General features: G+C 34.5%; 1 protein-coding gene and 1 non-coding gene across 2 annotated transcripts; one reads left to right on the forward strand and one right to left on the reverse strand.

Annotated features, from left to right (window-relative positions):
- The first annotated feature begins 9994 nt into the window (after window positions 1-9994).
- Window positions 9995-10101, forward strand: LOC131170922 (small nucleolar RNA R71). Its single transcript, XR_009141686.1, has one exon. It is a non-coding gene; the product is annotated as a small nucleolar RNA R71 (small nucleolar RNA).
- Window positions 10102-20052: 9951 nt separating this feature from the next.
- LOC110640307 (uncharacterized) lies at window positions 20053-21392 on the reverse strand. The gene is made up of 2 exons (XM_021791567.2): window positions 20627-21392; window positions 20053-20513 (listed from the first exon to the last, which is right to left on the reverse strand). The coding sequence occupies exons 1-2, from the start codon at window positions 20885-20887 to the stop codon at window positions 20346-20348; spliced, it is 429 nt and encodes a 142-aa protein (XP_021647259.2). The 5' UTR covers window positions 20888-21392; the 3' UTR covers window positions 20053-20345.
- Between the last annotated feature and the right edge of the window lie 4090 nt (window positions 21393-25482).

The raw sequence follows: 25482 nt of genomic DNA on the forward strand, positions 1-25482 counted from the left end.
TGAATCGATTGTGTCGCAGGTTGTGCAACAATCTGCCTGAATATTTGACGATTCGACACAACCTGCGACATAAGCTAAATCGGTTGTGCTGCAGGTTGTGTCGCTCTCGGCCATTTTTTTACTCAACTTCAAAAATTTTTGTAATTCGACTATAATCTCCTCCAATGGCTACTCTGATCAAAATACATCAAATTTCTCCAAATTTAACCTACAAAACAAATAAATTCCAAAAATTAAACTAAGAAATGTGAAAATTGTAAAATTGACTAAATATATACTAATATCTATAATAATAGCTATGAACAAGGGTAAATTATGTGCAAAAATTACTCCTAAATGATGATATTAAATGCATGCATCAAATTCCCCCATACTCAAACTCTTGCTTGTCCCCAAGCAAAAATTTCATTAAAACTCATTTGGAAGGGAATAGAATCAGTCTTTGAAAACACAAAAATCACTAATCCAAACCACCAACTTACCTCTAGCCACCAACATTCCAAGTTCCCACCAGCAAAGCACAAAGAATGAAGCAATCACTCTCAACAATTACAAAATAGCTAAGAATTAACCAATCAACCCAAGCAACAAATACCAACCAACTACAAGAGTCAATTGTGCCAAAACAAACCTAAATGAAATAGATAGCCAATGTGTCTCAAATAGATGGTGAGTAATGTATGGAAGATTATATTGCCAAACCCATATGCAAGCATAAAAGATCTAACTCTACTAATGTAACAAGCATTTTTCAAAGAATCATTAGGTCTTTTTAAGGGTTGTAATGGGGTCAAATAGGGTAAAATTGTGGTTAACAAAGAAAGGGAATAAGGTAAACAAAATATGAGAATAATATTAATCATGAAACTCAAAGTGCATCCTTTTTTTTTTATAATAGAATTTTTTTATCAAGAGGAAAGAAATTCACAATGAATCTCAAGTACTATCACAATGATTATATAAAGGGACTACTTTTTATACTTTTTTTATTTCTTTTTTTTTTATTTTTTTTTATTTTGTATGTGTCCCTATTTCATGTCACACCCAAAATTACCTTTGGGATATTTTGGTGACCTTTTCAACTTTTCACAATTACTCTAGCACTTTTCAAGATGTTTCAATCCTCCGAGTTTTTTTTTTTATTTTTTTTATTTTTCTATATGCACTTAATTGCTAAAATATTATTCTCATAAATAGGTGGTAGTGTTTAGGTTTTATGGCTAGGTAAATGATTTGGGTTCCAAAGAAATTAGGGAATTAAGGTTCAAGGGGGTTTGCAAGGGTTAAAATGAAATTAAGGTAGGTTAAGGCTAAATGTGAGGTTTAAAATATGAAGGAATGCCTAAATCATATTCTTATCAAATGCAAGTTAAAAATTTCGCTTTGAAAGATCTAAGATGCTTGTTCTAGGAATGGTGAGACGACAATGACCATTTTCTTCCTTAAAGGCTTATTCAGACACTCAAAACTCAAAATAACTAATCAGAATCTGCATACCTAGATAGATATATTAATTTTCAGCTATTAAGTAAGAGAAAGAATAATGCTTAAGACTTTGTACCCAGCTAGAACTTTCATTCCACTAACCATCTAAAGGCAAGTTGGATTGCTTGAATAAGTGGCTTATGGAATTCAAAGACTGGTTTAAAAATTCAAAAATTTTAAATGAGCAAATGAAATGCATGAATGTATAAATGTATAGTGAATCTATATGCAACTAAGTACTAAGTATATATGAAGCTATATGCAGTGTATATATGTGAATATGTACAAGTATGAAGTAATGAGTGTGTCGCTATATGCAAGTGAAAAAGGAAAAATAATTTTTGCAAAAAATTTACCCTCTCCCCCATACTCAGAATGAACATTGTCCTCAATGTTAAAAGAGTGCAAGGAATGTGATAATTTGGCTATATGTGCAGAAAATGGGGGCTCATATGTAGATAAAGAATTATTACCCTGTTGCATAAGCGATAGCACAACTTGTGTTGAAAGTGACACAAGCTGATATGAGAATTGTTACCTCATTGAAGTGCAGCCAATTTAATTAGATAAAATTTGGACAGCTGCTGCACTCATTGCAAAAGAAACAGTGCAATGGAATCCATTAATTAAATCAATTAAACTCAAAAATTTGGAATAGGGAAGTTAAGCGCAAAAATATAATCATCAAGTGTAAATTCCGAATGAGCATATCAAAGCAAGTGAGCAATGTACTAAAGATAAAAGAAAAATGTAGTTGATGAGAAACTAAAAAAAAAACTGAATAAGTAAATGGTTCAAGTAAAAGAAAAACAACACAACCAAAATATTAACTAAATAAGTTCAAAATACTAATTAATTAAGCAACGAAATTAAAGACATGAAATGTAAATGGAGAATAAAAGCTGGTCAGTCAGGTATGAGAACTCCTTTGCCCTTGCCATCTTGTGGAGGTGGTGGTGCTTTTGGTGGTTGCTGCGGAGAGATGATGCTCAAAATCAGTGCTTGGTTTGTTTCGATCTTCTCCAGCTTAGCTCGCATGACTTTCAACTCGTCTTGCATTTCAGCACTTCTATCCAAATATATGTCAGCTAAATCTCGTAATGTCTGAAAAGAGACATCCGTCATTTGCCGAAAAGAATAGATCTCATCACTGAGATTCTCCATGAATGTCAGAAGAGTTGCTATGGATGGTCCAGAAGCTGTTGATGAAGCAAGTTGGGCAGCTGGTGGAGCCTAGCGTGAAGGTTGTGTAAAAGGCTACTTAGATGGTCTCTTAGATGCTGAGGAGGAGCTAATTGTAGTGGGAGAACCAGGTGGTGGTTCTGTTAGTGTAGGAATCTCATACAGCTGGGTAGCCTCATTTTTTATACAAAATTTTTGGTTGGCCAAATGAGGTCCATCCAAAAATAGCAAACCAGTTGGAACAGTAGCACACTTGTGAACTTGAGGATTAAAGCCAAAATAATGTGCAATGGGTGTGACCAAACCTCCAAACACAATGTTACCAGTACCCCTAGTAGTCTGGCGGATCACATGACGGCAAAAATAATAACCAGGTGAAGCTTTTTTACCAGTTTTTGCACACCATAAAAAGAATAAATCATATTGAGACATTGTGCCAACACTAGTTCCTCTTCCTAAAATTGTATTTGCAATTAATCTCTGAAGCAATCTCAAGGCATGATTCTCAATCTTGGAGGCCTTACTGTGCCCCGGTTTGAAGGTACCTGCTGAAGGTGCAATTTGCTGCCAAAATTCATACCCATTATAGTCCCTTTGGCTAGTAGGTATTTTGAACAAACCATCAGGTGGAAAGCCAAATATATGGTGAAAATTATCCATAGACAGCACCCTATCTTGACCAAGGCATCTAAAATTGATTATCAAGTCATTATCCAAGGCATTTTTATGCTCATTAGTGGACAGGGAGGCCATAAATTCCTGCACTAAAATGGGGTAAACCAGTTCCTGTTTATGTGCAAATCGCACCCAACCTAAAGCATCTAACAGAGTTTGCATTTCATCATATATCTTCAAGGATTTAAGAGTAAACACATCCAAATACCGAGTTTGAACCATTTTTCGAGCTTCGACTCTTGCCTTATTTCTTTTCATGTCGGCAGTAGGTAATACCCAGTGTCTAGCAGTAGGCAAAGAGGAGGGAATTGCAAAGTTACCTTTAGATGTACCGGGGCGCTTGACCGCCGCACGTCGGACAGCAGGTGCGGCAGGAATTGGGGGCTGTTGTGTGGCCGGTTCGGGTCGCTTCCTCTTGACGCCGCCCGTTGATTTGTGCGGCTTAATGCTTTTCGCCTTTTTCTTCTTGAATGTGGCGATGGGGGCGTCACCAGAATGGGCCGCCGGTGAGTCGGCATTCATGGGTGGGGTGGTTTGGGGCTGCGGCGGCTGTGAGGAGTGGGGAGGTGAGTTTTCGAAGGAGAGTGGGGAGTCGGGCATGGCGAAATGGAGGGGCGTGATCGAAAAAGGAGGAGAATGCAGAGAAGTAGAAAAGGAAAGAAGGAAAATGGTGGTTTAGATGGGGGTTATGGAGGTGACGGTGAGGATGAAGATTACGGCAAAGAGAGAGGGGGGGGGGGGTGTCGGGGCTAAGCCGAGAGGAAGAAGGTGAAGGTGTGGGCTATGGGTTTGGGTTTTAGTCGGTTGGGCTATGGGTTATGGGTTTTAGGTTTGGTTTCGGGCTTGGGCTTATGGGGTATGGTTTTTAGGTTTGGTTTCGGTTTATTATTATTATTATTATTTTTTTTTTTTATATCAAAATGGGTTAGTGGGCTTTTTGGGCTTGGGCTTGGGGTAGCTGCTGGCCCATTCTGGTGAAGGAAGTTTTTATCTTGCAAAACAAACAGGCGACACAAGTTAGAACATAAGGATAGGGGGGTTGTGTCGGAAGTTGTGCAACAATCTGCCCAAAATTGTGCCCAGCGAACATAAGCGACGACACAAGCAAACCGGTTATGTCGCAGGTTGTGTAACAATCTGTCCAAAATTGTGCCCAGCGAACACAAGCGACGACACAAGCAAACCGGTTATGTCGCAGGTTGTGTAACAATCTGCCCAAAATTGTACCCAGCGAACACAAGCGACGACACAAGCAAACTGGTTATGTCACAGGTTGTGTAATCTGCTGCCCAAATTTGACCAAATTTCATAGCACCTTAAAAAATTGAAACAAATTAGATTTCAAATGATTAAACCTTCATAACATGAATTCTAATTGTTCAACTTGTTATGTTCATTAAATACTCATAAAAAATAATTTTTCAATGCACCAATTCACACATCCACATTCAAATAATTTTCTTATTAAACTAAGATGTCAAAATTTGAAAAAATTTTCTTTTAAAATTAACCAAAAGGGCAATGAATCCAGCAATATGTACCAGCAAATACTCAACAATAGAAAGATGAAAATGTTAAACTAAAATTTAAAGCTAAAAATTTTAAAGCTAGACTAAAACAAGAAAAAAAATTTTTATGCTCATTTGCTTGCAATGCATTGTATCCCATCTGCACAAGGAAATTAGAACAATGTTAAACTCTGAAGAAGGAGTATGGAAAAACTTAAAACGAATATATATATGAAAGAAATAAAGAATCAATGAAAAATTATGAGTTATGCACAAAAATGCTAAGTTTAGGTCTTTAGCTTGACCATACTCACTCAAGATGTTATGGAGAATGAGAGAGATAGCAAGTTGCTATCTTCTCAATTGGCTTACCAACTGAATAATGCCTCAACCTTTGCCCATTTACCTTGAAATTACCCGATTTTTCACCAAAGATTTCCACAGCACCATGAGGGAAAACTTTTATAATTTTGAATGGACCGGACCACCTTGATTTTAGTTTTCCTGGAAAAAATTTCAACCTTGAATTGAATAAGAGAACCAAATCTCCTTCTTTAAAGTCCTTTTTCTTGATATGCTTATCATGCCATTTTTTAGTTCTTTCTTTATAGATCCTAGCATTTTCATAAGCATCAAGTGTCAATTCTTCTAACTCATCAAGTTGCAAAAGTCTTTTGTGTCCAGCAGCTTGTAAATCAAAATTGATTGCTCTTATGGCCCAATAAGCTTTATGTTCTAACTCTACGGGCAAATGGCATGATTTCCCAAAAACTAACCTATAAGGTGTAATTCCTATGGGGGTTTTAAATGCTGTTCTATATGGCCAAAGAGTGTCATCTAATTTAAGGGACCAATCTTTTCTGGACTTATTGACAGTTTTCTCCAAGATTTGCTTGATTTCTCTATTTGTGATTTCTACTTGGCCATTTGTTTGAGGGTGATATGGTGTGGCAATCCTATGCTTTACCCCATACTTTCTCATCAATTTTTCAAATTGGTGGTTGCAAAAATGGCTACCACCATCACTGATTATGGCACGTGGGGCACCAAATCTGGTCAAAACAAATTTTTTCAGAAATTTCACCACAACTTTTGCATCATTGGTAGGTGTAGCAATAGCTTCTACCCATTTAGATACATAGTCCACCCTTACCAAGATATATTTATTCCCATAAGAGGATGGAAATGGCCCCATGAAATCAATTCCCCACACATCAAATAATTCAACTTCTAATATGGATTGTTGGGGCATCTCATCTCTCTTGGAAATGTTGCCTACCCTTTGGCACCTATCACACTTGCTTACAAAATCTCTCACATGTTTAAACATTTTAGGCCAATAGAAACCTGATGTCAAGACCTTTTCAACAGTTTTTGAGACACTAAAATGACCACCATATTCAGAGGAATGACAATGGTAAATAACATCATGTATTTCTTCCTCTGGTATACATCTCCTAATTATTCCATCATTACATCTCCTAAACAAAAGAGGTTCTTCCCAAGAATAAAATTTAACATCATGTAAGAATCTTTTCTTTTGCTGCCAAGATAAATCAGGTGGCAAGACACCACAAGACAAGAAATTCACAATATCAGCAAACCATGGAAGTGCAGATTTCAACACATACAACTGCTCATTCATGAAAAATTCATCAATTGGCACAATTTCATCATCTTTATTTTCAGTTTTTATCCTAGAAAGGTGATCAGCCACCACATTCTCAACACCCTTTTTATCTCTTATTTCTAGATCAAATTCTTGAAGTAATAAAATCCATCTAATCAACCTAGATTTAGCTTCTTTCTTGCTCATTAAATACCTTATTGCTGCATGATCAGTGAAAACTATTACCTTTGAGTTGACCAAATAAGAACGAAATTTATTGAGTGCAAATACTACCGCAAGGAACTCCTTTTCAGTTGTAGCATAATTGACTTGAGCTTCATCAAGGGTTCGGCTTGCATAGTAAATGGCATAAGGTTTACTATCTTTCCGCCAAGGCGGCTCCAACAAAGAAACTCACTTGCATCACACATGATTTCGAATGGCAAAGTCCAATCCGGGGTTGCATGATAGGAGCCGTTGTTAAGGCAAATCTTTAACTCGTAAAAAGCAACCATACAATCTTGATTAAAATCAAATTTAACATCATGATTCAAAAGATTTGTTAAGGGTTTAGCAAGTTTAGAAAAGTCTGAATAAATCGCCAGAAAAACCCGCATGTCCAAGAAAACTCCGCACTCCTTTGACAGTGGTTGGAGGGGGCATTTTTTCAATAATTTCTATTTTGGCTCTATCCACTTCAATTCCCCTGTTTGAGATCAAATTCCCTAAAACGATCCCCTCTTGGACCATAAAGTGGCATTTCTCCCAATTCAACACCAGATCATTATCAGCACATCTCTGCAAGATTTTAGACAAATTAGTCAAGCATGAATCAAAATTAGTACCATATCTTGAAAAGTCATCCATGAAGACCTCCATAATTTCTTCAATAAAATCAGAAAATGGCCATCATGCACCTTTGAAATGTGCCAGCGCATTACACAATCCGAATGGCATCCTTCGATATGCAAAAGTGCCATAGGGACAGGTAAAGGTAGTTTTTTCTTGGTCATCAGGATGTATTGGAATTTGAAAGAAACCAGAATATCCATCTAAGTAACAAAAGAATGAATGCTTGGCTAATCTCTCTAACATTTGATCCATAAAAGGAAGGGGAAAATGGTCTTTTCTTGTAGCATTGTTCAACTTCCTATAGTCTATGCACATTCTCCAACCTGTAACAGTTCTAGTGGGTATCAATTCATTATTCTCATTTTTAACAACTGTCACCCCACCTTTTTTTGGTACAACATGCACAGGACTAACCCACTCACTATTAGAAATAGGGTAAATAATTCCAGCAGCTAGTAATTTTAGGATTTCCTTTTTCACAACATCCTTCATTGTAGGATTCAATCTTCTTTGGTGTTCAATGGAAGGTTTACTATTTGGCTCTAGGAAAATCCTATGCATACAAACTGTTGGACTAATTCCCTTTATATTATCAATTGCATAACCCAAAACTCTTCTATATTCTCGCAAAACTCTCAACAATTTGTCAATCTCAATATCAGTCAAACATGCATTAATTATAACAGGATATGTTCCATTGGGTCCAAGAAAAGCATACCTGAGGTTGGAAGGAAGAGGTTTAAGATCTACCTTTGGGGCATCCTCTACCTTTAATGATGGTGGTTTAATCTCCAAATTTTGCACTTCTTCAAGCTGAAAAATTGTGGCTTCAGGATGTGGTGGAGAGCTCTCTAAATGTTGTGCAAAAGCAGCTATGTTGTGATTGTCATCATCAATGCTCCCACCATGGACTAAGCAATTTTCAAGTGGGTCTTGTGGATAGCTTTTTCTAAAATGCTCTTGAACAATCTCATCAATAATGTCTACCCGCAAACAAGACTCAACTTCTTCATGTTTCCTTTTCATGGCTGGATTGATGTTGAATATCATTTGATCATCTCCCACTCTAAGTGTCAATTTCTCACCCTTTACATCAATTAATGCACCAGCTGTTGCCAAAAAGGGTCTTCCCAATAAGATAGGAACTTTTGTGTCTTCTTCCATATCTAGAATGACAAAGTCCACCGGAATGTAGAATTTCCCAACCTTGATAGGCACATTTTCTAGAATGCCTTCTGGATACTTAATTGAACGGTCAGCCAATGAAAGATACATGTTTGTGGGCTTCAACTCTCCCATATTCAACTTCTCATATATTGAAAGCGGCATTAGGCTGACACTAGCTCCAAGGTCACATAAGGCATTTGCCACACAATTATCACCTATATGACAAGGGATGGAAAACATACCCGGATCTTTGAGTTTGGGAGGTAACTTCTTCTTAATTATAGCACTGCATTGCTCTCCCAAGTTTATGGTGTCATAATCTTCTAGCCTTCTCTTGTTGGAAAGAATCTCCTTCAAAAACTTGGCATAACTTGGCATTTGGGATAGTGCCTCAGTGAATGGCACATTGATATACAACTTCTTTAGCACTTCAAGGAATTTGCCAAATTGTTTGTCTAGCTTATGTTTGATGAATCTTTGAGGGTAGGGAAGGGTGGGCTTGTAAGGTTCAGGCGGGATGTATGGTTTCTCTCCTTCATCTTGCTCACTTTTGCTTTCTTCTTCTTTTTCATTTTTCTTGCTCTCAATTGAATTTTCTTCTTTTGTGCTCTCTTTTTCTTCTCTCTTGTTTTCACTCTCTTGACCAACTTTCTTACCACTTCTCAAGGTCACAACCTTACATTGTTCATGAGGGTTTTGTGGTTGGCTAGGTAGGTTCCCATAGGATTTGCTTGCCGATGAGCTTGCTTGTTGAGCCAATTGAGTTTCCAACATGCGGTTGTGGACTTGTAATTGATCCATGGTTTGTCTCATGTGTTGCATTTCTTCCTCCAATTTACTATTCATCTTGCTTTGTTCAGCAAAAAATTTCTCCATCATGCTTTCCAAGGTTGGCTTCGGTTCATAAGGTGGAAGGGATTGTTGTGCTCTTGCTTGATATCCCGGTGGTGGCTGCCTTGTGGGCTGAAATTGAGGCTGAAACTGAGGTCTATTCTGCTGCACATACTGCTGGTTATGAGCATAATTTGAGCTTTGGCCTTATTGAGTAAAAGTTGCTTGTGGTCTCCATGTTGAGTTGTTCACATTAGAGTAAGAATTTCCCATAGGTTTTTATTGATAACCTCCTGCATAAGCAGCTTGTTCTTGCAAATAATCATCACCATAAGAAGAGTAATCAACTCCACAACTTTGGGTTCCATCTGTGTAAGCAACTTGTTGCATAGTTGTAGGAGTTGAGGTTGTTGCCTTTGTGCAAAAATCACTAAGAAGCTGAGTCAACTGGTCAAATCTTGCATTCATGTAGCTAACTGAGTCAAGTTCATAAATTCCAGCTTTCTTTGGCTCAAGTGCTCTAAGATTTCCCCACAAATGGGTATTATGAGCAATCTTCTCTAATAGATCATAGCATTCTTCACTTGTCATTCTCATGAAATCTCCTCCTGCTTGTGAATCAATTGTGTTTCTTATGGCTGGAGTAACTCTGGTGTAGAAATTCTGAACAATCATCCATTTCGGTATTTCATGATGAGGACATTGCCTTTCAAGCTCCTTAAATCTCATCCAAGATTCATACAAAGTTTCATCATCCCTTGGCTTAAAAGCTACCATCAAATTCCTCAAATGAGTAGTCTTCCCAGGTGGGAAAAATTGAGATAGAAAAGCTTGAGATAGCTGTTCCCAAGTAGCTATAGTAGCTTGTGAAAGTGAGTCATACCACTCCAATGCTGAATCTCGAAGAGAGAATGGAAATAAGGTGAGCCGAATCACTTCATCAGAAACTCCAGGTTGCCTTTGTGTACCACATATCATCAAAAATTTCTTCAAATGAAAATGAGGATTTTCAAGTGGACTACCTCCAAATTGTGAATTCTGAACCATTTGAATGAGACCAGTCTTTAGCTCAAATTGATTAGCTCCAATGATAGGTCTATTATCTCTCACATCAGCACATCTAGGAAAAGCATAATCCAACATGGATCTTCTTTGAGGATCATTTTGATTAACAACTTCATTTTGCTTATTTTGCTCATTTCCTCCATTGTCTCCACCAATAGCTCTATTTTGATTCTCCATATTTTCAATTGTCTCATCTTGGTCAAATCTTTGTTGTTCTTCTTTTTCTGCTTCTTTTCTTCTCTTATATTCCTTTTTGTTGGCTCAACAGAATTTTTCAATTTCAGGATTGAACAACAATTCAGTATCACTTGTGCTTTTCGATCGTCTCATAAACAAGGAAAGTACCTGAAAAACACAAGGAACAATAGTGAAAATAAAAGAAAATAAAAATTCTAATTAGCTTAAAACAATTAAAATCCAACTTAAAAACAAACAATTCCCCGGCAACGGTGCCAAAAACTTGATGTTGTTGTGTTCCGCAAGTGCACGGGTCACAGTAGTATAGTTTTAAAAATGATATCGATCCCACAGGGAATTGTGCTTAAATTGGAAATAAAAGTATAAGCTAATTAGAATGACAAAATTTAAAGATGTAAAATGAAATTTGGAATTAAAATTGGTATTTGAGGAATTTAAGCTAAATCAAACAATTAACTAAATTAATTGAGCTAGATTACCAAGATTTAAATTGAAAATGCTATTTATAAATTTTGTAGGAATTAAATCTAAATTCAATAAAAATTAAAGTGATTCTAGAGATTGGATTTTTCAATATTGTTTGCATGTGGTTTATCCCTAATTTAGCCAAACACATGAGAATTGCAATTTTGAGGGAAATCAATTCTTAAATTTTTGAAACCTTTTTCAAGCATCTCAAAGTTGGTTTTCATTAAATCAAACCCTGTTTTCACGGTATTTTAAACCTAACAAAAACCCAATTAATGCTCTAATTGATTTTGGAAAGTCCCCTTAATTCTCTTAGCTTATCTCTAACACCAAGAAAACTAAGTTTATTGCAAGATTATCTATCCCAAATATTCACTTTTCAGTCCATCTATTAAGGATTAAAGCTTAACTTAATGAGGGCCCATTCATCAAGCAAGGCAACAAGCTCACAAGCAATAAATCAAAATATAACAACCCTCATTTAAATGACTAAATCAGTTCAAAACCACAATACAAATCAATACTTACAAACCCATCTCTAGAATCTCAAATAACTACTCACTAATCATAGTTTCAAGACAAACCCAAATGTATAAATGAAGAAATAATGGAAATCTAAGTTAAGGAACAGAAAAACCCAGAAAATTGCAGAAGAATCTGCTGCTGGATGAGTGCAGAACGAGCTCCCTGCTGCTGCTGCAGAAACGCTTCACGTGCTCCCCCTTTCTCTCTTTCTCTTCTTGCCAAAAATGCCTCCCTTGCTCCCTGTGGAAAGAAAATGATAAAGGAGGCTTTATATGGGTTAAGGGTCTGCCCTAGAATGGGTAAAATGGGGGAAGGTTCCAGAGAAAGTGAGGTAAAAAGTCAGAGTAACGAGAATGCCACGTCAGCCATTTCCAGTAAAAACGACATAAGCTGAATCGGTTGTGTCGCAGGTTGTGCAACAATCTGCCTGAATATCTGACGATTCGACACAACCTGCGACATAAGCTAAATCGGTTGTGCGCAGGTTGTGTCGCTCTCGGCCATTTTTTTACTCAACTTTAAAAATTTTTGCAATTCGACTATAATCTCCTCCAAATGGCTACTCTGATCAAAATACATCAAATTTCTCCAAATTTAACCTACAAAACAAATAAATTCCAAAAATTAAACTAAGAAATGTGAAAATTATAAAATTGACTAAATATATACTAATATCTATAATAATAGCTATGAACAAGGGTAAATTATGTGCAAAAATTACTCCTAAATGATGATATTAAATGCATGCATCACTGCCTGGGCAAAATGATTAAATGAACAGTGTTCATTCATTTGGTCATAACTCAGTGTAGAAAGGTCCAATTGACCTGAAATTTTACCAGCAGAAAGCTAAGATATAGACCTACAACTTTCATGAAGAAACCTAACCCAAATTTTGACCATAACATATTCAAAAAGTGACCTGCAATCACTATACAAAACCTGCAGAATTGGTTCTGCCCAGAAAAATCTAGAAAATTGCAATCCGGCCAGTTATGGTATTTAGGCTATAACTTGAACCACAAAACTTTAAATGGAGTGATTCAAAAAAATAAATGTAACTAGACACAATAAGGAACAACTTTCATGAAGACAAATTTGCCAAATTCCTACTGTACAAATGACCAATGAAACAGTAAACTTAATGCTTGAAATCTGAAAATTGGAATAACTAACACTAAGCTTTGAAATGAAATTGGCAACCAATGCCAACAACTTTAGAATGCAAAATGTGGTATGTTGGTGATATTTGAACCAATATACCTATTATCTATGAAAAAGTCAATATTTTAGTTTACTAATGAAATGAATAGTAACCCTACATATAAAGTACAAATATTCAAGAAATGACTTTGTAATATGCCCTAGTAGGCCTAATGTGATTGGTTTGGATAGGTTGGCATGCCAATAGGGTTCTGATAGCAGCACTGCGTATGATGTATGGCTTCATTGCCATTATGTGATGATAGCCTATGGCTATATTGATTATGATGTTATACTTGGCTATATTGATTATGATGTTATACTTGGCTTTATGCCTTATTGCTTTTATGGCTTATTAGCCATTCTGTTTGCACACTGGGAGACACATTGTGACCGATGGTGTGACGGCCCGAGGTACCTGGTACCCAGTGCTAGTTTACCCGTTTATCCAGTCCGGTCAATTTGTATAGGTTACTTGGGCATGGAAAAGTATAACTGTAATTGAACTGATTATTAAAGAAAATAAGGAAATGAAATATCAAGATAAAGATCAAGAATGATTACAATAAAATAAAGAAGCTCAAAATCATCAAGAAAAAAATTAACAAAATGCATGAAGAAGTTAATATCATAAAATGTAATTAGCCTTCGATTAAACAATAAGTTAGTAATTATTCATTTCTTATGAACACAATAACTAGGAAATTATCATTTTTATTTGCATATTATATTTTATTGTATTATTGGCACCACTAAGCTTTATGCTTAGCGCGTCGCTTTTGCAACGCTTAGGTACTGAAGATTTGGACAGAAAGCCCAGTAGATCACAGACTGGGTAAGGCCGTTCACAGTTCTGCATAGTGTCCGTGTCACCTCACAGACTACAGTGCATTGGTAGGACACTAGGTCCCATTTTGTATTTTGTGATTTTTATAAGTTTTGTAATTAAACTCTTATTTTATCATGTATATTTGAAACCTATGTAATATAATTTTGTATTAATGTAAGTATTTGTAACTTTGTGATTATAAATACCATGTGAGAATTTATTTATGATTTAAGCATGATGATGATGTGAAATGAATGAATGACAAATGGAGGAATTGTTAAGAAATTGTTGTAAATTGATGTGATACAAATGGAGTTTGAGAATGATTGGAAATTATTAGAAGTGTTTTTCGCAGGTTCCGAAGAACTGTTTTATCCATTTTTAGCCGGTACTCCGCCGGATTTTCTATAAAATTTTCGGAGCCTCAAATAAATTTAAAATTTCAATAAATAACTTAAATGAGTTAAAATTTCACAAATTACACTTCATGGCCATTAAGAAATAAATTAAGGAAGGATAAAAATAATTGAGATAAAATATGGTGTTCCGGTACATTGTGCGACATATCTTGCTTGGCTACACTGTAGACGGGTAAGGGGTGTCACATTTAGTGGTATCAGAGCACGGTTTAGGCGTTTCTAGGTCTAGATAGAGTCCATACCATGCATTACATTTGTAAGAGTCGAGGTGACACTAATGCAGATCTGTTTGTCTTTGTTATTTTGATTAGGATATGAACTCCACGTCACAAAGAGGATTAGATGAGGAAGTGGAGAGTCGTGCTCCACCTGCAACTGAGACTGGGGGTCAGGGAGAACCTGCTCCACCAGCACCAGCAGTGCTTGCACAGCCTCCGCCGGCTATGTTTCAGCAAATGGCTGAATTCTTCAGATAGATGGCTGGGGTTATGCCACCACCACCACCTCCACAGTAGAAATCCCATCTGGAAAAACTGAGAAAATTTGGGGCTGTGGACTTCATTGGTAAGAAAGAAGATGACTCGGTGGCGGCTGAGAATTGGCTAGACCGCACCATAAGGGTATTAAAGCAACTGCATTGTACCCCAGAGTAGAACTTGGAGGGTGCTGTGTCCCTACTTCAAGATGATGCCTATCAGTGGTGGGACACCGTATCTAGTGAGGTCCGACCAGAGTTGATAACTTGGGATTTCTTCCTCGCTGAATTTAAGAAGAAGTATGTGGGAAGTGTGTATCTGGAAGACAAGAGAAGAGAGTTTATTAGTCTGAGGCAAAGGTAGTTATCAGTAGCGGAGTATGAGAAGGAGTTTATCAGACTAAGCCGCTACGGAAGAGAGATAGTCCCTACAGAAGCAGAGAGGTGCAGAAGGTTTGAAGAGGGGCTAAATGACAATATTAAAATAATGATCACTGCCTTGGGGATTACGGACTTCACAAAATTAGTTGAAGCCGTAGTGAAAGTTGAAAGGGTCAGATTAAGTGAACAAAATAGGAAAGATAGGCAGTGTAAGAGGGAATTTGGACCAGGGCAGTCAAGTATATCGACTGATAGTAAGAAGTTTAAAGGTTCTGGTTCACAAGATCAGACATAGGGCCAGAGAGGCCAGATTGGAATATCTATAGCTAGCTCCTCGGGCGCAATAACAAGGGGATCAGCCCCAATGCCTGAATGTATGCACTGTGGTAGGAGACACAGAGGGGAGTGTCGACTGTTAACTGGAGAGTGTTTCAAGTGTGGGGCTATGGATCATTTCATAAGAGATTGCCTTCAGAGGAGTGGTTCAATAGCTCTGGTACAAGTTGATAGACCTGCCCCTACAGTTCAAAGGGCTAAAAGATCGGGTAGAGCAAAAACGGCTGACATTTCATAGAAGATTATTTCTGAGACAGTTGAAAGGCCCGAAGTCAGGGTGGCACCACAGGTATATGCTATGGAAGCTCAGGAGGAGCCAAACCCAGACATTGATGAGGCAATACAAGGAAGTGAAGAAGCAAGGAGGTAGCAACTCCACGATTACTTAAGTCAGGTAAATTTCGAGGACGAAATTTAAATTAGAGGGGAAGAGTTGTAACACCCTCACTGTAGCAATTCCGTACATTCTACTGTTCCAGTGACCGGTGTCGGTCCGGACAGCTAGAACATTTGGAAAAATATTTAAACTAAAGTGAAGAACCATAATTAACTCAAATATTAATAAGAAAAATTTAGAAAAAATTTTAAAAATAAAATACAACTAAGTTAAATGAGCCGGTGCCCTAGCGATGGGTAACCCAGTGGGAAGTTGCGGTTCTCACAACTAGGAGCCCTAGACTCGGGAGAAAATTCATAAAATAATTTTTGGGACTCTAGGGAAGAGTCATTGAGGATTCTATGGCATTAAAATGCCAAGAAAAGGCTTAAAAAAATTTTTCAATCGGTACAGACAATTTTAGTCTGTTAAGCCAAACGGAGGACATTTTGATCATTTTGTCTTCAGAGATGATTTTTTGCTGACTTGTCCAGTTAAGTAAATAATTATTATGACATAAAATATGAATAAATATTGCTAAAAATTAAATTAAAAATGAGTAAAAAAAAAGAAAAGAAAAATGAAAGAAATAGGGAATTTTGACATCATATGATGTCATTAAAAGTGCTCCCACCAATCACAATTGAACAAGCTATTAAAAACCAATTAAAAAGAGGTAAAATGAGGTAAAAATAAACAAAAAGCAATATGTTTCTTCCCCAAAACTAGACCAGCCGTAAACCTTACCCCAACCCAACCTCCATGGAAGCTTGAGTAAGCTCCCAAATCCCACCTCATCTCACCTTAAAACCACAACCTTGCTTCACAAAAAATTGATCTTGCAACTTGAACATCCTCTAGCCAGCAAAAAGAAGAAGAAAGAAGGAAGTTTTGGAGACTTGGAAGAGTGAGCAAAAGAGGTTAGTGTCCAATCTTTTATTTCTTTTACTTAAGCCATGTTTAATACCTTGAAATAAGTGGGAAGTGTAAGAAAACAAAATAAAAATTTGTGTATGTGCATCCCTAAAATTTTGGCAGCTTAGGGGTGGTTAGTGTTTGATGAAATTACTTGAAACAGAGTGGTTAGGAGCTGCTCATAGCATGAGATGAGTGCTTGATCATGTAAGAGTAAGTGAAATGCAAGTGTGATGCATGAATGAACCTTGAAAATGTGGACACTTGAACAACATTATGGTTTGCTCATGTAATGGTATGTTAACATTGTAATGGTCAATTAGTGACCATTTGAATGTGTGTGAGTAGGAATTGAAGTGAGTAAGGATGTTGGAGTTGAGTTTAGGCATGCTGCCCTTGGTGACCTGCAGGACTGAGTATGAGTCCAGCAGGTTTGGGCAGCCATAAATGGAGTTGTATAGGTTCAATTGGTGTAAGGCCAATTGGACATGAAACTAAACACATAATGGCACAACTTTGGTGAAGAACCCTGCCCAGAAAACCAAACCAAGTTGACCTAAAAATTGCCCTAATCCAGGTGACATGCATTCTGCCTGGGCAAAATAATTAAATGAATAGTGTTCATTCATTTGGTCATAACTCAGTGTAGAAAGGTCCAATTGATCTGAAATTTTACCAGCAGAAAGTTAAGATATAGACCTACAACTTTCATGAAGAAACCTAACCCAAATTTTGGCCATAACATATTTAAAAAGTGACCTGCAATCACTATACAAAACTTGCAGAATTGGTTCTGCCTAGAAAAATCTGAAAAATTGCAATCCGGCCAGTTATGGTATTTAGGCCATAACTTGAGCTACAAAACTCCAAATGAAGTGATTCAAAAAAAGAAATGTAATTAGACACAATAAGAAACAACTTTCATGAAGACAATTTTGTCAAATTCCTATTGTACAAATGACCAATGGAACAGTAAACTTAATGCTTGAAATCTGAAAATTGTGAATAACTAACACTAAGTTTTGAAATGAAATTGGCAACCAATGCCAACAACTTTAAAATGCGAAATGTGGTATGTTGGTGATATTTGAACCAATATACCTATTATCTATGAAAAAGTCAATATTTTAGTTTACTAATGAAATGAATAGTAACCCTACATGTAAAGTACAAATATTCAAGAAATGACTTTGTAATATGCCCTAATAGGCCTAATGTGATTGGTTTGGATAGGTTGGCATGCCAATAGGGTTCTGATAGCAGCACTGCGTATGATGTATGGCTTCATTGCCATTATGTGATGATAGCCTATGGCTATACTGATTATGATGTTATACTTGGTTTTATGCCTTATTGCTTTTATGGCTTATTAGCCATTCTGTTTGCACACCGGGAGACACATTGTGACCGATGGTGTGACGGCCCGAGGTACCTGGTACCCAGTGCTAATTTACCCGTTTATCCAGTCCGGTCAATTTGTATAGGTTACTTGGGCATGGAAAAGTATAACTGTAATTGAACTGATTATTAAAGAAAATAATGAAATGAAATATCAAGATAAAGATCAAGAATGATTACAATAAAATAAAGAAGCTCAAAATCATCAAGAAAATAATTAATAAAATGCATGAAGAAGTTAATATCATAAAATATAATTAGCCTTCGATTAAACAATAAGTTAGTAATTATTATTTCTTATGAACACAATAACTAGGAAATTATCATTTTTATTTGCGTATTATATTTTATTGTATTATTGGCACCACTAAGCTTTATGCTTAGCGCGTCGCTTTTGCAACGCTTAGGTACTGAAGATTTGGACAGAAAGCCTAGTAGATCACAGACTGGGTAAGGCCGTTCACAGTTCTGCATAGTATCCGTATCACCTCACAGACTACAGTGCATTGGTAGGACACTAGGTCCCATTTTATATTTTGTGATTTTTATAAGTTTTGTAATTAAACTCTTATTTTATCATGTATATTTGAAACCTATGTAATATAATTTTGTATTAATGTAAGTATTTGTAACTTTGTGATTATAAATACCATGTGAGAATTTATTTATGATTTAAGCATGATGATGATGTGAAATGAATGAATGACAAATGGATGAATTGTTAAGAAATTGTTGTAAATTGATGTGATACAAATGGAGTTTGAGAATGATTGGAAATTATTAGAAGTGTTTTTCGCAGGTTCCGAAGAACTGTTTTATCCATTTTTAGTCGGTACTCCGCCGGATTTTCTATAAAATTTTCGGAACCTTAAATGAATTTAAAATTTCAATAAATAACTTAAATGAGTTAAAATTTCACAAATTACACTTCATGACCATTAAGAAATAAATTAAGGAATGATAAAAATAATTGAGATAAAATATAGTGTTCCGGTATACTGTGCAATATATCTTACTCGGCTACACTGTAGACGGGTAAGGGGTGTCACAAAAATAATTATTTATTTCACACATAATGCGTGCCAATTTCCATCATAGAATAATATATATTTATTTTCATTCTTTTCACATCTTCCCTTTCTTGTATTTTAACAATGTGAGAATTTTTTATTCCTCTATTGTCTAACATATAAGCTATTTATAACAGAGAGAACAATTTTATTATAATATATTTTCTTAAAAAATACTTTTCGTATTTTTTAGCATTTGGGGCCTCAAGAAAATTAATCAATATAAAATATTTTACTGGTTAAAGGAAAACTTAAATCATTTTTAAGAAAAATGAATTCCCTTTTTTCAAAAAAGAAAGTCATTTTTCATTTTTTAAACTTTAATAATTTTCTTAAAATGTGAAAACACTTATATATACATATGAAATAAATATATACTATTAATTCAATATTACAAACCAAACAACGAAAATATTTTCATTAAAAAATATTTTCTAAAATTGTTTTTCATGTAAAATATTTTTTCTATATAAATTATTGTACGTGAAATAAATGGAGTCTAAATTTAAGAAATAAATTTAATCATAGATATGGTATAACTATTTATGAATGATAGGGAAATTATTGCCTAAACTCGGTTTGGATCTAAGACACAAGCATGTTATGTATTTAATAGATAGATCTCACTATACATTTTATATCTTAAGTCTATAGTAGACTGAGTCTAAATAAGAAAAATATATCAATGATATTTATTTAACTTAGACTCCACTTATTTCACGGAAAATATTTTTTTGTATTTTCTAATATTTGAGACACTAAAAAATAAGTCAAAGAAAAATATTTTCTTAATTAAAAGAAAAATTAAATCATTTAAAAAAAATAACTTTTTTCTTCTCAAAAGAGAGAAAGTAATTTTTCACTTTTGATAACTTTATTAAATTGTGAAAATACATATTATTAATTTAATATTACAATCAAATAATAAAAAATATTTTTATAAAAAATATTTTTAAAAAATACTTTTCATTATCTTTTACAAAATAAATGAAATTTTAAGATATAAATCTCAAACTCATATTAGAAGACTGATTAGGATAATGATGTAATGTATGGAGCACAAACGGCAATGGTATAAAGGATAATTGAACTCCATGATCTCATAAACAACTTTTATTAATTATGAACATTATCTAAAAGAAAAAGGGATAAGGTTGAGCTTTGCATAACAATTCTAGAGGCATCTCTATAAAGTTTCAGGATCAATGCAGAGAAATATTGTCGGATGGAAATGAAACTTCTCCAGAAATACAAACAAAACTTCATTGGAAGTTATGTAATCTCACAAACAAATCACATTTCCCTGATATTCATGAAGATACCCTTCTGCTTTTTTTTTTTTTTTGGGTTAATTAACAATAAAAAGAACCACAAAAGCTCAAAATTGGAACTCAGAATCGTCCCACCGAAGGACTGCAGATTCAATATTCTGCTCTCTTCTCAGCTTATCTTTTACAAACCAGTCACATATCCTCCCAGCATTTAGCTCCTCAATTGCACACCCTTCTTCCTCTGAGATAACTCTCAGAAGGTTCAGTGATGATATCTGAGTAAGCAAAGACAGATTTTAATATATAAAATTTGATATTTATTATTATATTTCTCATTTGTAATTTGATTTTTCTTGAACAGAGTTCAAGAGGGAGAGAAGAGTGATACCGTTAAACGGCACAGAAAGCGCTCATGAGTGCTCAAACCAGATATTTCAACTAGACCAGCTTCTTCAAGACTCAAGAAACTTTTCCTCTCTGTCTTCTTTTTCTCTGGTTCTTGTCCACTGCATCCTCTTACTGTAAGCTTTCTTCTGTGGACTACTTTCTTTGGAAGAAAAATGGGTTGTTCTGTTCTTTGTTTTTGGAGCTTGGAGGAGTTGAGGAGAGATGGCGAAAGGTGGGTCTTGCAAAATTTGAGTGAAATCATACTTTTTTAAGTTCAAAGTAAAGAACTGAGGAGAAATCCGAATTGGAGCTAAAGATTGTTGAGGATGCAAGAAGAACAGAACAAAGCAGGCTTATCGGTTGTCTAGGATCAACTTTATGTGGCGTAGAGATGCAGAACATAACTTGGATTATCTATATACCTTACGTAAAAAGAGCTAAGTAATTTTTATTGACTGTTGTTCAATTTTGGGATTGTTTCAATTTCGTTTTTTAACTTTAATTTATTAAAATAAAATCACTAAATTTTTATTTAATACATACAAGAAAGCACCCTTCATCACCTTATATAGGGGTTTCTTGATATCGATAGGAGGTTAGAAGTCATCTCATTGTCAAAAAGAAGGGTTTAGAGATAGCGTAAATTATTGTATAGTCCCAATGCACCAAGTCATAGGCATAATTTAGTGTACCAAGTCATAATTTTCCTTAGAGATAGTGTTGAGAGGCGCAACAGTCTCAAATAATCCACCCTCTCTCTCTCTCTCTCTCTCTCTCTCTCTCTCTCTCTCTCTCTCTCAAGTTCTTATGACTTACTGGGTTGCCAACCAAAATATAATCAAAGTGCAACCAAATTCACATAAAATCAATAAAAAAAAGCCAAAAATTAAAAATCAACAAATAGAAATTCAACAAAAACAAATAAAAAAAATCAACATATGAAGCCCCAAATCAATAAAACCAAAGTAGAAAAATCAACAAACCCATTATTACCAAAAAACTTGAAGTTTTTGCCTGCACATGAATAGCTTGTCGTCTCCTCTCCACATGGCGCAATCAAATGGAATCTCAATCTCAATATACATAGCACGCGGCCTTCAATGTCGTCCCAGGAGAAATTTGCATCACCCGTGGTAAGGCTCATCGGATTATTTGTATTTTATACATATATATCTCTATCTCATGTAACTACCTTGTAACAGTATGCAACAACTATACTTTGACTTGTAATAAACTCAGAATAAATTTTAATAACTGTCCATAAATTTATATAGTTATAACACTACAGTTCTTTGACTTTAAAATGTAACATAAAACCTCCCAAACTTTCAAATTTTGTATAGTAAAATTTCTCTGACTTTCAATTATTGATTTTTTAGTTAGAAAATGATGTGAATAGCTCTCGCATGGCACTTAGTCAATATTTTTCTCTCATCTCTTATGCAGAGTGTATTATTCTCTTTACGCATGAAAAATTATTCTGTATATAGAGAGAATAAAGATTCAATTTACACATGCTTTGAGAGAGAGAAAAAAATACTAACTAAACTCCATGTTGGAACTATCCATATCAGTATATAACTGAAAAACTGATAATGGGAGATTAGAAAGATTTTACTATGCAAAATTTAAAAGTTGATGTAATTTTATATTACATTTTTAAGTTGAGGGATTGTAATGTTACAACTAGATAAGTTCAGGGACAATTGTCAAAATTTATCCAATAAACTCATGTATATATATGTTGCCTCAATCAATGGAATACATAGCATTTGATTTCCAATAACTCTGGCTAATTATATAATATATGGGAAGCACTAGAAATAGTGCTCCCTTAGACATAAATTTTTCACTTTTTTCATATTAATAGGGAGTGAAACTCATGATTTTATATAGAGTGAGCATGTGCTTTAAGAATATACAATAATTTCTCAATAACTCTCACAACCTTCCTTACTCTATTCTCTTCCTCTAAACCATCATTGTTATGGCTTTCATCAGCCTCATCCATATTAATTTGGCCCTTTTCTTTTAGAGTTTTGAATAAAAAAATTCAATTGCTTAGTGAGAGTATTAGTTTTTTTTTTTTTTTTTGCTTGAGCATACATAAAGAATCAGCTTACTTCTTGAGGACCCAACTGCATCTAAATGGCATTCAAGGATCTTGCCTTCAAGATTTTAGAGGGGAAGGGGGTTGTGGGTTGTTTGATAGGAAAGGGAAGGGAGGGAGGGAGGGAGGACGATTAGAGTAGAGCTTATGAGAGCTTGCGACAAAGGTAAAGGGAAGGAAGGGGTGCTAGTTGGATTCAGACTTTGGAGGGGGAGGGAGAAGGAGATTGTGAAAACCCATATACATTTATTATTTATTATTATTTTATTTTAATTAGCTAACAATAATTTAATATACTTATAAAAAATATATATATTTTATTAGATGGTCTGCTTATTTATTTTTAGATATATATATTATTTTTGAAATTAAATATATATTTCAATAATAACTCTTATCTCATTCTACAGCTAATAGAACTCTTGAAATATATATATACCATAATCATCTCTTCTGCTAAACTTTGCTCTCAAAACTTGTTTGTCATTTCCTTTTTCTATCAAATACTCTCAACAGAGAATTCCTAAATTTTTACTTCTCTATGTATCACGTTCGATTCTGTTTTCAAGGTAAAAATTCTCATTCCTTATTCAATAATGGGTGAATTTGATTTTATTTTCTTTCCTCGATTTGTTACAACTACTCTAGAAATTTATTTTTTTTCCTTTGATCATTGGTATTGAATTGGGTTGATCATGATTACTGTGAGATAATAACCTTCAATTTAGATTATATATATATATATATATATATATATATATATATATATATATATATATATATATATATATTTAAAGATATATAATTCCCCCTGCTCATCCACATCCACCTTTATATATATATATATAAAAACCAAATTCGTAATATATATATTATATATATATATATATATATATATATATATATATATATATATATATATATATATATATATATATATATATTAAAATTATTTTATTTTATTATTATTTAATATTTTTCTTTTATATTTTGGGTATGTAGGAGATTCAAATATTCAATCAGTCAGTTGAAATTGTCTCTCGTCTATTGAAAATAACTATTGTCTTGGAGATTCCATGTGAGTGGTAATTATAGTACATGACACCGTTTTAGTCTCTTTTAAAATTTCTTAGCATTAAGTTTGTCTTTAAATAAAATTTTAAATCAATATTTTAACAATTATTTTATATATGATTTTCTAGAGCTTATTTTATTATTGAATTTTATTTCGATTTTGATTAAATAATTGATTTTGTCAACTATCTCTGCATTAGACCCATTAGGATTACCTTTAATGTATTTATATTGATTGATATTTGACTATAAAATTTACCGAATTGATTTGAGATTGATTTGATTTTATTGACTCTCTGAAACTATTGAAATACACTATTGAAATTGCACTATCAGTTATTATTTGCTATCTAAAATTTTTTATTGATTTTGATTGATTTGTACAAATTGATTTTCTGTTTTGAATTGGTAGTGGACTATCACGGTATTAAGTTGCATTGTCGAGTCATACATCATTGCAGTTTATGGTTTGTATTAGTATCATATGCATTGATATCTGTGAAAGAGGAGGAAGGTATCCTATGGTGATGTTATCATCAATAAAATTTTTATTGAATGAATTTCTTTTATATATATGTTTTATGAAGTTATTTTATTAATGATTTTGACAAGATGAGCATGATTTTATTGAATAGAAAATTTATTGTGAAATTATTCAGCGTGTTGTGTGCTATAATTATCATTCATTGAGCATCTAGCTCAAACCACATTTTCTTGATCCAAATATTCACCCATTTAGAGAGACAACTTTGATTTGTTCTCATGGTATGCCCGAACTCGAATTTTCTCGGGCTAATAATTAGTTTAGTTTATTGAACAGTTTAAGTTTTTATTGAAATCTGTAGAGACTCCACAGTTTACTTATGGGATAATTATGATGTTTATTCAGTATTTTGTTTATTTAAATTTTGTCTATTTTTGGGATTAGTAAGTGACAATATATTCATTCAAAATACTCTGATAAGGCTTGCATGATTTAAGAATACTTAAATTAGTGACAAAGTTGGTATCGAGCTCGATTGAGGTCTAGTAAACTAGCATAGGATCCTCAACGTCTTTTTTATCATTGCTTTAGATGTCCCTTTTCACTTGTCTTAATTTGGCTCACCTTTTCAAATTTAATGCTTGTTTATTAAAATGAATAGGTGCCTGGGTCTGTTAAACGTAAGAGGAGAGCTAGGGCTTAGGGTCTTAATGGTGCAAACCTTGATCTAACAAGGGAGGTACCACCTCAAACTATTAATCCGAATCACAACCATTCTTTTGTTTCTCTATACTTTTCCATGATATTTAGTACACCACCTACTTTGTTAGAGTATCCTTCATCTGTATCAACACCTATGAGGATATGGTGCATAGGAGATGTATAGTTCACATTGGAGATAGGGAATTAGTTGCAGATCTTGTTTCTTTGGATATGTTTGAGTTTGATGTGATTTAAGGCATGGATTGTTTAGCCACTTGTCACGTGTCATTGGATTATCATAATAAAGTTGTACTCTTTAAAATTCAGAGAGCGGAATTTTCATTTGTGGAGATATAGCCTCTAGTAATCTTATCTCTGTAGTGAGTGCTAGACGATTACACGAAAGAGGTGTAAAGGGTATCTAGCTTATGTTAGAGATGTTGTTTGGAGAATGTTGCAATGGTTAAGGAGTTTCCTAATGTGTTTC

The sequence above is a fragment of the Hevea brasiliensis genome, chromosome 11, assembly GCF_030052815.1.
Source record: "Hevea brasiliensis isolate MT/VB/25A 57/8 chromosome 11, ASM3005281v1, whole genome shotgun sequence".
Lineage (NCBI taxonomy): Eukaryota > Viridiplantae > Streptophyta > Magnoliopsida > Malpighiales > Euphorbiaceae > Hevea > Hevea brasiliensis.

What these genes read in the sequence shown, in the direction of transcription:
- LOC110640307 (XM_021791567.2), bottom strand. Translation starts at nt 20,887, where the DNA reads ATGATTTCACTCAAATTTTGCAAGACCCACCTTTCGCCATCTCTCCTC. An exon ending in GCTTTCTGTGCCGTTTAACG is followed by an intron (nt 20,514 to 20,626) that starts GTATCACTCTTC and finishes TTGCTTACTCAG; the next exon opens with ATATCATCACTGAACCTTCT.